The sequence below is a fragment of the Antechinus flavipes genome, chromosome 5, assembly GCF_016432865.1.
Source record: "Antechinus flavipes isolate AdamAnt ecotype Samford, QLD, Australia chromosome 5, AdamAnt_v2, whole genome shotgun sequence".
NCBI classification, from domain to species: Eukaryota; Metazoa; Chordata; class Mammalia; order Dasyuromorphia; family Dasyuridae; genus Antechinus; species Antechinus flavipes.
Genome location: NC_067402.1, coordinates 276,604,489 through 276,617,685, shown reverse-complemented (window position 1 = coordinate 276,617,685; position 13,197 = coordinate 276,604,489). Strand labels below are relative to the sequence as shown.

At 39.8% G+C, this 13,197-nt stretch overlaps 1 protein-coding gene across 1 annotated transcript in view; it reads left to right on the top strand.

Moving 5' to 3' along the window:
- PAH (phenylalanine hydroxylase) overlaps positions 1–13,197 on the top strand; it is a 68,673-nt gene that overhangs the window by 39,419 nt on the left and 16,057 nt on the right. The window contains exons 5-6 of the mRNA XM_051961246.1: positions 5,476–5,543; positions 12,777–12,973. Of these exons, the coding sequence (XP_051817206.1) occupies positions 5,476–5,543; positions 12,777–12,973 (265 nt within the window). The remainder of the gene's footprint in view (positions 1–5,475; positions 5,544–12,776; positions 12,974–13,197) is intronic.

Here is a 13,197-nt window from a genome sequence, read left to right as displayed (position 1 = left end):
TTCTTGTCTAACTCCATCTACTATACCAGGGGAGTCAAACACAAAATTCAGCAGGGTCTCTGACACTGCTGGGTGTGGTCTGAACCAGATTAAAATATAATTGAGAAATATTATAAAACAAACAACACATAATGAATGAAATATAAATAAAATATAAAATGTGATAAATATAATAATAAACAATAAAAATAGATATTATTACTCTTTAACACTAGGTCAGTATGTGGCCCCACAAGATCTTTATGTATTTGTGGCTTAGTTTTTCTATTTGTCTTGACACCATAATCCTGCTTCTCTTAATTTTTGGATGTCTAAAAATCTGACCACCATGGATACCATCAGGGGCCCCTAATTCTTAGATGTAATTCTAGCACCAAGTCATTAAAATTATAAAAACAATGAGATAGTATTGTTATTTTTCCTGGATAAATGTTACCTCTGGCCATGATTAGGCATTTGATTGTTCTGAACTAAAACAGAACTGGTTGGTTCATTTGGGTGAGGGGACCCCTGGTCTTAGCCACATTAATTTGGTGAGTTAACAAATAAGAGTTGGGTTATGAGGTGATGAGGAGTCAGGAAGACTCATATTCTTGAGTTCAAATATGAATCTGGCAGACACTAGCTGTGTGACCTTGGGTGAGTCACTTAACCCTGTTTTCCTCAGTTTCCTCATCTGTAAAATGAGCCAAAGAAGAAAATGGCAAATCATTCCACTATCTCTGCCAAGAAACCCCAAGTGGAGTTGTGAAGAGTTGGATGTGACTGAACAATAACAGTGAATGTCTATTTCCACCTAATAGGGCAGAAAGAATTATTTTCCACCACTCCTACCATTGTCCTTATTTTAAAGGCAGAGCTTGGAACATTTGATTGGTTGTCCAGTTTCTTCTGTAATGAAACTTTTGGAACTGTTTATAAAATTGATGGGAAAAAACCTTTAGTGATATGTGTATGTGTGCATGTGTGTGTGAGTGTGTGTGTGTGCATGTGTGTGTTTAAATCATGTTGCATCTTACTGCAATATGCCTGCTCCTTCCCTCCCTGCTCTTCCCCAACAATTTATTTTCCTGTCAAAATAAACTGAGTTCCATGCTGTGCAGTCCAAATTGCTGCTATTAGTTTAATTGAGATGGAGCAATTATAAATAAATCCCATGCAGTGCCTGCTGAAATTGCCGCTATTAGTTTAAATGGCGACAGGGTGATTAGTCATTCACCAAGTACAGCTAACTCCCTTCTTATTGCGGCCCCTGTGGGTGACAGAAGACCTGGGGTCCCACAGAGCCATAATAATTGTCCTGCTGACCAAAGGAAAGGGAAAATCAGGCCCAGAGAAGAAACTAAATGGGGATGTGAGAACTGGCTTCAAGGATCTGAAAGGCTGTTATATGGAGGAAACCTGCTGGTTTCGGGCCCCAAAGACCCAACTAGGAACAATGAACGAAACCACTATGAAACTCACGTAGACTTTGTGAAAACTTTCCCAACAATCCCAAAGTGGAATGGGTTGACTCTGGAGCTATGGGTCCCCAGCAAAGGTTAGATGCCACCTTTTTGGGGGCTGCTATAAAGGGGATCCTTGGTCATCGCAGTTGGACCTAATCGTCTCTGACATCCCTCCCAATTCTAGGGATTCTATACTAGGCTTGGGGCTGTCATCCTAATTAGTCCCACAGACGTACAACAGCACAGAATAAATTGACCATAGTCAGGTAAGAAGGGGAAATAAAAGGACAAGCCTACTTTTTGTTCACTCGTATTCATCTCTGAAATAATCAATCAATAATCATAGAATTTATAACCGGGAGAGACCTCTCAGACCATCCAACTCTTTTATTTTATTTTATTTTATTTTTATTTTGAAAGCAGGGCTGAGGAGTTCAGTTTCTTCTGTAATGAAACTCTTGAAACTGTTTGCAATAAGTACAGGGAAAAACCTTGTGTGTGTGTGTGTGTGTCTGTGTGTGTGTGTGTGTGTGTGTATGTGTGCACTTGTGTGTACATTTATTGAGAGATACAACAGACACATATATAAATATATGCAAAATAAATACCAGGTAGTTTTAGGAGAGAGAACACTAGTTTTCTTCTTTCACAGATGAGGAAACTGAGATCAAGGGGGATGAAGTCACTTACCTAGGAATTTGTGGGCAATGAGTGACAGAGAGGGAATTTGAACCCATTCTTTGATATAAATCCATTATAATCTTTTCGTTGCATGATGCTGTACTAATGTACAATAAATATAGGAAGAGAAGGGGGAGGAAAAAAGGAAGATGGAAGGGAAAGGAAGGGAAAGGGGAAGAAAAGGGAAAAAATGGAAAGAGGAGGGAAAAGAAAGAGATACAGAAGAAGTTATCAAGATGCCCATGTAGGTTTGCCAGGAAAACCCTGCCAACAATTAGAACTGGAATTGGGTGGACTCAGGAGGTGGTGGGTTCTCAGTAAAGGTTAAGAATCCACATCTAAAGGAAAGAAAGGGAAGGTAAGGTCATCAGAATCAAGTATATTAAACCTTTCACTTTACTGAAGTCCCCAAATTCAACTGTTCTTGTAAAGACTGCACTTCATCCTCCACTCAATCTGATGGTATTCTCAGTTCAGTGCATCAGAGTCATGGAATTCTGGGACAGGAAAGGACTTTAGAGATCATTGAGTCCAAAGATGCTCATTTTACAGAAGAAGGAACCGAGGGCCAATCATTGATTTTGCTGAGGACATTGAGTGAATGGGGAGCAGAACTGAGGATGGAATTCAAGTCCAATATAGCATAATTGTCAAAGAACAGAAGTGGGGAGGAAATATGGTTGTATGGTAAAAAAAAAAAAAAAGAACATAAAGGATTCGGGATTCAAATCCCACCTCTGATATCTACTGGGATGCGTGACTTCGTGCCTCAATTTCCTGATCTGTAAAATGAGGGGTTAGACCAGATGGACTGAAGTCCCTTCAGGTTCTAGGTCTATAATTTAATTAGCTCTTTGGAACTCAATTTCTTTCATTTTCAAAATGAGTAGATTAAACTAGATAAATTCTAAGGTCCCTTCCAATTCTAAAAGTATGATCCTGTCATCTCTTTGGGCCTCAGTTTTCCTCTTTGTAGTATAAGACAGTCTCTGAGATCCCTTCCAGACCCAAATCTACAGCCCTATGAATTTGTTTGAAGGGGTCATTCAATGTGTGTGTGTGTGTGTGTGTGTGTGTGTGTGTGTGTGTGTGTGTTGAGAGGAGAAGATGCTTCCAAAAGTTGAAAAACATGTCCTGGAACATCAAACCATCCATTAAGTCACAAGAGGCCTCTCCAAGGGGGTCCTGCTGGAACAAACAATTTCAAAACCTCCCCCTTCTGGGACATTTGGTTCTTTCTGCATTGTGTGAAGTTTCCTGATAGTCCAAGGTGCAGGCTGTCTGTTTCCTTCTGGGACCATAACTTCTAAAATGAAAATAATATTTAACTACAAAGCTGATTGTTCTGTCCTTAAATAACCCCAGATTTCTGAAGCAAGAAGCATCCAAGGGAGTCCTTCCCCGAGAACCTGTTAGAGGCAGGCACTGTACAGCTATTATTATCTATCAAGTTTATTGACTCAATCTTCCATGTGTCAGGAACTGGACACAGTGATGCTCTTGGAAGCTAAGATAAATTTCTAGCGTGGAAATCATCTAGCCCAATCCCTTCATTTAACAAAGGAGTCACTTGCCCAAGGGTTATATGACAAGAGTAGGATTTGTATTCAGGGTTTATGACTACAGATTGAATTGTCCTTCCCTGGATGTATCATGATATCAGAATTGCCATATTCAAGTTACAGGTCCTATCTAGGGCAAACTCTTAAGGAAAAAGGACATCAGAGACATCCTGGTTAGTCCTTGTCATAAATTCCCTCTAGAACATCCCCAGGAAGTGATCATCCAATCTTTCTTTGAAGGAATTCCAATGAGGGACAAAGCACTATCTCCAATGACAGGTGACCCTGCGTATATACAGCTTTGCTCTTTGGGTCTTATGAGCCCCAATCTGCCGTTTTACAACTTCCATTCATTGTATCCATCGAAAAGCATTTATTAAGTACCTACTATGTACCAGATATTAAGCACTGGGCATGGAAAGAAAGGCAAAAGATTGTTCTAAAGAAACTCAAAATCTAATGGAAGAGACAGCACGCAAACAGCTACGTATAAAAATGTTGTAGAAAGGATGAATTGGACATAGTCAGTAGAGGGAAGGCACAAGTATTAAGAGTGATCAGAAAAGGTTTCTTGCAGAAGGTCAGACTATTTAGCTAAGGCTCAAGGGAAGTCAGGAAGCAGAGGTGAGAGAGGAAGGAGGTCCAGCCAAGGTGGGCAGTCATTGAGAATATTCTGAGTTAGAGATGGAGGGTAATATTCAAGGTAGAACTAGGAAGCCCAGGTCGCTGGGGTCTGGGGGAAGTTAGGTGGAAGAAGGCCAGAAAGTCAGAGGGGGCCAGGTTATAGAAGACTTTGAAGGCTGGATGGGATTTTTATATTTGATTCTCAAGGTAATAGGAAGCTAGTGGAGTTCATTGAATGGGAGAGTATGACATGGGGTAAACCTAGGCTTTAGGAAGATCACTTTGGTGGCTGAATGGAGAATGGGGTGGAGTGGGAAGAAGCTTAAAGCAGGCAGTTCTCCAGCAGCTGTTGTAATAATCCATGTGGAAGGTGCTGAAGGACTGTCTCTGTCTATCTCTCTCTCCCTCTCTCTTTCTCTCTGTCTTTGCTTCTCTGCTTCTGCTTCTCTGTGTCTGTCTGTCTCTGTGTCTGTGTCTGTCTCCCCCCATCTCTGCTCTCTGTCTCTTTTTGTCTCTCCCTCCCTTCCTCTCTCTCTGTTTCTATTTTTTCTCTCTTTCTTTCTCTCTCTTTCTATGTCTCTATCTCCCTCTCCCTCTCTCTGTCTCTCTGCCTCAGCCTCTTTGTCTCTTGTTTGTCTCTTGTCTCTGTCTCTTTCTGTCTCTCCCTCCCTTCCTCCATCTCTTTATTTCTATTTTTCTGTCTCTATCTCTTTCTGTCTCTGTCTCTCTCACTCTCTCCTTCTCTCTTTCTCTCTGCCTCTGCCTTTCTGTCTCTGTGTCTTTGTCTCTCTGTCTCCCCTGCCTCTGTCTCTCCCTTCCTTCTTCCCTATTGCTCTATCTCTGTTTATCTCTATTTTTATCTCTTTCTCTCTGTCTGTCTTTCTCTATCTTTCTCTCTTCCTCTCTCTGTCTCTCTGCCTCTGCCTCTCTGTCTCTGTCTCTCTCTCTTATTTGACACTTCATCATACTGTTTCTTCCCAAGTGTTTTTGAGAAATATCAGAGGACCAGGGTTCTAATCTAAGCCCTGCAACCCACTACCTTTCTCTCTATCCGGGTCTCATTTGTCAAATCCAGGGATTAAAATAGAAGACTTTTGAGAGTTTTTGAAATTCTAGAACTACAATCCCATAATCCTAAACATGATGCTTTTTCTCCTTAGGGTTTTAAAGATCCTGTGTACCGGGCCAGACGGAAACAATTTGCTGACATCGCCTACAACTACAGACAGTAAGTGTCCCTCACCTCCCAGCTGGGCAAGAAAGGCGAGCAAACTCTAAAGGCTCTGCTCCCCCATCTCTAATTTTCCTAGAATGAGAAAGGATTGCCTAGAGACTGTATCTTTTCCTTTTTTTCTGTGTGGGTGTCCAAACCCTTGGCTACCAGCATTTATCAAAAAATTGCTGGGAGACCAAAAGAAATTGCCCCCAGTGCTATTGAGTCTGCTCTCCCTCCCCTCGGCTTTGTTAGCTAATTGCAGAAGCTTTGTCATCTATAACTACAAAAGGTTCTTGCCTGAATCAGTCCCCTCTGGTCTCCTCTACATCATTCAATGGGGAAGACCAAGCGATGGAGAGCATCATTTACATGAAAGAGGGGTCTCTATTCTGAATAATGAATCCCTTGTGGTCCCCGAGGGAAAGTGGACTTTCATCCACCTAACCCAAACAATGCCCTGAACAATTTTAGGGTAGAATTTGTTTTGGGGCAAGTGGAGGGGAAGGGACAGAAGTTTCCCTGCTTCTCTGATCATTCCAGCTAATGGAGAGGAAGAAAAAATTTGGAGCTTGGTGATTCTATTGTGGGTGGTCACAGGATTACAGATTTAGACTTAAAAGGAAATTTAGAGGTCATCAAATCTCCCCCCACCAATTTTTATAGATGAGAAACTGAGACGCAGGGTCACATAGCCAGTAAATATCTGAGCATGGATTTGGCCTCATCTTCCTGACTTCAAATTCCCCTATCTACATGATTTAGGAATTATCTACTAGGATAGTAGTTCCTAAATTGGAAGGGATGTCAGAAGTCAACCCCCTCAGTCTAGGAAACTGAGGCTCAATTCCTAGATATACCCCCTACCTACCTGATGTAGGGATTATCTATTAGGATAGTAGTTCTAGGACTGGAAAGGATGTCAGATGTCAACTCCCTCATTTCAGTCTGGGAAACTGAGGCCCAAGAAAGCTAAGTGACTTTTTGAAGATCATAAAGGTAGTAAATATAAGGGGAGATTTGAATCTAGGATCTTGGAGTCTGTATCCATTATACGACATTGCCTCGAAAGCCTCTCCTCTAAGCTGAGTATTGAGAATACAAGAAAACAGTCTCCTCTTAAGGAGTTACATTCTTCTGGGAAGATACATCATTGAAGAGAAACGAAAGCTCTGATGAATAAAAAAATCAAGGAAAATTTTTTGCCCATGATGGCACAAGAAGTGAGCTGAAGGTCTCTAAAGATCTAAAGGGGGAGGAAGGATGATAGAGGCACATGTCAAGACTGAGATAGTTAACAAAGGGAGAGGTTAAAGCCCATGGGTGGGGGATAAAATGCTGCATCGAGAAAATCAAGTCGGCCAGTTTGACTAGGTGTGCTATTCAGGGGTCAAATTCTGGCCTATGGATTATAAACAGTTCTGCAACACCCCCCTCGCCCCCACCAGAGCAGTCCAAATTAGATTAAAATGGAACTGGGAAATGTTTAATTAAAATAGAACTGGGAAATATTTGACAAAAGAAATAAATATATAGTGCTGAAGAGAAAATGCTAATTTGTGTTTTTTAAGTCAATATGTAGCCAGCAGGCAACTATATATATTAAAGTTGATACCACTGCTTCTAGGGAGTGGGAAAAGCAAAGTGAGAAAAGACTGGAAAGGTAGGTGGGAACCAAATTGTTGTTGTTCAGTCATTTTTCAGTCTGTCTGAACATGTCTAGGATCTCATTTGATGTTTTTTGGCAAAGGTATTCTGAAATTGTTTGCCATTTCCTTCTCCAGCTCATTTTACAGATGAGGAAACTGAGGTAAACAGGGTTAAATAACATGTTCAGGTTCACACAGCTAGTAAGTATCTGAGGCTGGATTTAAACTCTTCCTGATCCCAATCCCAATATTCTATCCACTGTGCCATCCGGATGCCCCTTATAGGTCCCTCCTAGATCTACTTATGATCTTAATTAAATAAAGCAGATTTTTTCCTCTCTTTTTCCCCTGGATCACACCTATGATTTTATTTGTGTAGGGAACTTTCCATAAAGAAATTCCAGTGGTCTGGAGCCATTCCATTGAAAGTGACTTGATTAAAATCTTACAGCTAATATGTGTTCAAGGCAATATTTGAACCCAAATGTTTTCTAGTCACTATTCTAGGGTTGCCTTGCTGGAAAGACAAAATTTCTCACAATTAGAGAGATCTGAAAATGCACAAGTCTAAAGAGAGTTAGCCATCCTTGGAGGCCTACAATTCTCAGTGATGTCATGAGTAGAATACATATTCTAGGTCATGATTGATCTCTGAGGTCTGTTTTAACTTCAGGGTTCTAGAATCCTGTAAGGTTTCAATCAAGAAACATTTATTAAAAAAAAAGAAACATTTATTAAGCACCTACTATGTACCAGGCACTGTGCTGTTTTGGAAATACACACAGGGAGAGGAGAGGGGAGAGAGGAGGAGAGAGAGACATAGGGAGAGACAGAGAGACACACACAGAGAGAGACAGAGACAAAGGCACAAAAAGAGACAGGGAGACAGAAACAGAGGCAGTCAGAGAGACAGAGAAAGACAGAGGGACAGACAGAGAATCTGAGAAAGACAGTGACAGAGGGATATAGACAGACAGAGACAGAGACAAAGACAGAAACAGAGAGACACACAGAGAGAGACAAAGACAGAGACAGAGATGGGGGGGAAGAAGTGAGAGGAGAGAGAGAGAGAGAGAGAGACAGAGAGAGAGAGAGACAGAGAGAGAGAGAGAGAGAAGAAAGAGGAGGAGGAAGAAGAGGAGGAGGAGGAGAAGAAGGAGGAAGAAGAAGAGGAGGAGAAGGAAGAAGAAGAGGAGGAGGAGGAGGAGGGGAGGAAGGAAGGAGGGAAGGAGGGGGCAAGAGAGAATTTTTGCCCTCAAGGAGTTCACATTTTAATGGGATCAGACAACAACAACAACAAAAACCCCATATACAAGCAAACTATATATGGGCTAAATAGGAAATTAGTAACAGAGGAAATACACTGGAATTAAGACAGATTGGGCAAGGCTTCAACTCTTACCCGCCAGGTTCCACCAAGTCACAATATGCAGGTCTTCCAACTATCTTTCAGGCAAATATAGCCCATGGTAGGAAAATTTGCTCTTATCTTTACTCCGGCCGAATCTGTGAATCTTATTTGCGGGTCTAGGAAGAATGGGGGAACTGTGGTGGTTTGAATTATATCCCTTACCATATAGAAATCAGTAATCCATCACTGTCAGGGACTGTTAATTGACTTCTACAAATTGATAGCCTGTCATTGGGAAGAATGATGAGCCTTGCTTTGCTTGCCTTGAAAAGGTGGGACTGAGCAATGATAGAAGTGTCAGGAAATTGATTTTAGCTCAGTGAGGAGGGACTTCATAGTCATTAGAATCCTTTAAAAGGGGAATGAGCTGCATTGGGAATTAGAGAATCACTGATTGCTGGAGGTCTAAGCAGAGACCGCCAGCCCATTGTGCGTGGGTATAGTAGATAAGGTTACAGTCTTAGCTATGGATTGGAGTGACCTCTATAGACCTTCTTAACCCTGTTTCTGTTAACAGTATTAAAAGTCAGGTGTTCTGAATTGTTGATATTTGGGATTTAACTAGGAGGAACCAACCAGATACTCTTATCAGTTTAATTTTAGAATTAAACTTCCTTCTTAAATGCCATCCTCAATAAACACTGTCTGGTGTATATAATGGCATCTTTCTCTAAGGACATTGGATGTTACCATGTCTTGTTTTTGCTTTAGCACATTTTACATGCTTCACAAATGGATTTTGTAGGTCCTACAGCTATAGGAAGCATAGGGAAATTGGTTGAAGTTATGAATCTAAGGGTATATTCTGAAAGCCAGCATGTTAGTATAGAATAATGTAAAGGGAGTGAGATCAGGATTCAGATGGCCTGCATTTGATTCCCAACTCTGGGCCTTATTTGCCTCTTATTTTCCTTGGGCTTCCAGTCAGAAGGACTTAGATTTCAATCCCACCCCCTAACATTATTAGCTGAGTGACCCTGAGCAAGTCACTTAATCTTACTGTTTCTCAGTTTCTTGATCTGAAAAATGAGTGGGTTGGCTACTTGATCTTTAAGTTCTTTCTGGTTTTAAAATGTGATTTCAAATAAAGTACACCCTCCATAGTACTTATCTAACTTAGAAACTTTCAGCACAAGACATAGCCTTTGATCTGTTCATATTCTCACCATCTATAGCAATCTCTAATTTTTAGAATGACAATTTTACACATCTTGGTCTTAGTTTTAAGAGAAAACAATTTCAATCTGTCTCTTTTCATAAAAATGGAGAAAAGAAAGGGGAATAGGAAATCTAGTTTCAATGCTAAGTGTAGATAGGTTTTCCTTGCATTGAAAATATACCATAGTCCTTAGCTTGATTGGCTTGGAAAAGATGACTCTGGATCTAAAATGGGTGCCTGTAAAAATATATTCCACTATTCTTCCACAGTCATTTTAGTGAATTCTCTTCCCAGAATCATAAATGGCCACTGTAGGGCACTCATGGATTGTCTTCCTCTCAATTCTTAAGCATGGGATAAACACTCTCTTCATTTTGGCCACCTCTCTGCCCCTTACGTGATATCTTGGCTCCTGGAATTCCCTCCTTTTGCAGATCCAGAAGATGCCATGATATCACACCCACCCCAAATATATTGGTCTGTTCAGGGCTCAAGGGAATTCCTGCCATGAGTAGATAGCCATGCTGAAATAAACTGAGATTTATCTTGTCTAACAATTGGTGTCCCATTTTCAAAAGAGGGCTGAAAACTTGAAATATTGTCTCTGCTTGGAGAACTAGCTCATTTTGCTTCTTTCTCTAAATTTAAAAATGTACATACTTATTATTTATTTATTTTGAGATAATTTTCTTTTTAAATTTTGAATTTTAGACTTTACCGCCCATCCCACTACCCATTGAGAAGGCAAACAGTAATAATATCAATTATACATGTGAAACCATGCAAAACATTTCCATATTAGCATATCAATAAAAGCAAAAAATAATTGAGAGAAAACAATTTTAATTTGCACTTAGAGAGTATCAGTTCTCTCACTGGAAGTAAAACACATTTGTTTTTCATCACGAGTTCTTTTGAATAGCCTTGGATCATTGTATTAATCACACTAGCCATGTCTTCAAGTTGATTATCATTATAGTGTTGCTATTACTGTGAACAATGATCTCCAGGTCCATCTTGCTTCATTTTGGATTGGTTCACATAGTTCTCCTCATATTTTGAAATACCTCCTTTATCATTTCTTGTAGTACAACAGTATTCCATTATATTCATGTACCACAATGTGTTCAGCCATTCTCCAATTGATGGGCATCCCCTCACATCCAAATCTTTGCCATCATAAAAAGAGATGTTAAACTATTTTTGTAAATAATAGACCCGTTTCCTTTTTTCTTTGCTCTCTTTGGGATACAGATCTAGTGGTTGTACTGCTGGATCAAAAACACAGGTTTATAGCCCTTTGGGCATAGCTCCAAATTGTTCTACTGAATGTTTGAACCAGTTCACTATTCCACCAATGAACCAATTTTTCCTCATCCCCTCTAGCATTTGTCATTTCTTATGGATGTGTGGTGGTACCTCAGAGTTGATCTAATTTACCTTTCTCTAATTTAAAATGATTTAGAGCATTTTTATATGACTATAAGTAGCTTTGATTTCTTATTCTCTGACCATTTATCAATTGGGAAATATCTCTTATTTTTATAAATTTGATTTGCTTCTCTAAATATTTGAGAAATGAAGTCTTTATCGGAGAACCTTGCAATAAAGTTTTTGAAATTACTTCATTCTCTATCCTTTAACAAAATATACTTTCCCTGATTATCTCTTTCAATTAGGTCTAATTTTATGTTTTACTTTGTCTGAGATCATTATTGCCTCTTCTCTTCTCTTTTTCAGCTAAAAGACATTATCTTCTGTTCCAGCCCTTCATTTCAACTCTGTGTGTATCTTTCTGTCACAACTGTGTCTCTTACACACAACCAATTGTTCTGGTTTCCTATCCATTCTGTCTCTGTTTCCATTTTATGGATGAGCTTATCCCATTCACATTCATAGTTATGAACATCAACTGTACATTTCCCTCCATCCCATTCTTCTCTGTTTATTCTTCTCTCCTTCTTTCTGTCCTGCCCTCACAAAAGTCTGTCTTGCTTTTGACCTTTGCCTCCTCAACCAGCCCTTTCCCTTATCTTCCTGATCCCACCTCTCTCACCCTTTTCTCCTCTTATCTTATTATAGGATAAGATAAAGTTCTATTCACAACTAAGTGTGTATATGTAGTCTTTCTTCTTTGAACCAATTTTAATTAGTGTGGTTCAAGCACTACCTGCCACCACCACCTATTTTCCCCTGTACTATAAAAGTTCTTTCTTGTGCACCTTTTTTATGTGAGAAAATATGTCCCATTCTACTTCTCCCTTATCCTTTTCTTACCCTACATTCTTTTTTGGAGATTATCTCAATATAATTGGTTCAAACCCATGTCCTTGGTCTATGAAGACTCCTTCCAACTGCCCTAATAATAACGTACCTAGGAATTATACATATCATCTTCCCATATAGAAATCATTCTTCTTTGAAAAAAAGAAATTGAATTTCCCAAACTTGATTACAGATAGATGATTGTTGCCAGTATCTTTCCAGATTCTTCATTTAAGTCATGGAGTATGGACAGGCCCTAGGCAGAAACACCTTTTTAAGAAATAGAATTTTATTTTTTGCACCTACAACTTTTTGATGAAGTAGCTATTACACACAGGGAAGTAGCCATTATACATGGCAATCCTAGTATAGTGGATAGAGCAGTGGACTTGGAATCAGGAGCATCTAGGTTCAAATCCTGCCTCAGATACTTATTAATTGTGTGACTCTTGACAAATTGCTTAACCTTTTGATATCCCAGTTTCTTCATCTCTAAGGTGGGTTGGAGGTAGGTAGACTCAATAGTCTCATGCTCCCTTATAGCTTTAACTGTGATTCTGATGCCATTATGGTCTCATGGAAAACATTAGCCTTAGACTCATGAAATCTTAGAGTCAATTTCTTAGCTCACAACTGTGTGACACTGACCAGGGGGCAACCTCTCTGGTCCTCAGTTTCCTCCTTAGATGACCTTTGATATCCTTTCTAGACCTTGCTGTATGTTGTTATTTCTCATATCTGTATTTATGACATCTTTGTTACAGTGGGCAGCCCATCCCCAGAGTAGAATACAGTGAGGAAGAGAAGAAAACCTGGGGTATGGTGTTCAAGACCCTCAAGTCTTTATATAAAACTCATGCCTGCTATGAACACAATCACATCTTCCCTCTCCTGGAAAAGTATTGTGGTTTCCGCGAAGACAACATTCCACAGTTGGAGGATGTTTCGCAGTTTCTACAAAGTAAGTTTATCTACTATTAAATGGAGGTAGGCACCTTCTTCTGGGAAAGTTTTTGTATTTATGCAATCTTGGTTGTTAGAATTTCTTTGTTATTTATTCCTACATCCTCATCTTATCCTTGGCTGTGTGTGTGTGTGTGTGTGTGTGTGTGTGTGTGTGTGTGCGCGCGCATGTGTGTGTGCATAAGACAGAGAGAGAGAGAGAGAGGAAAAAAGAAAGAGAGA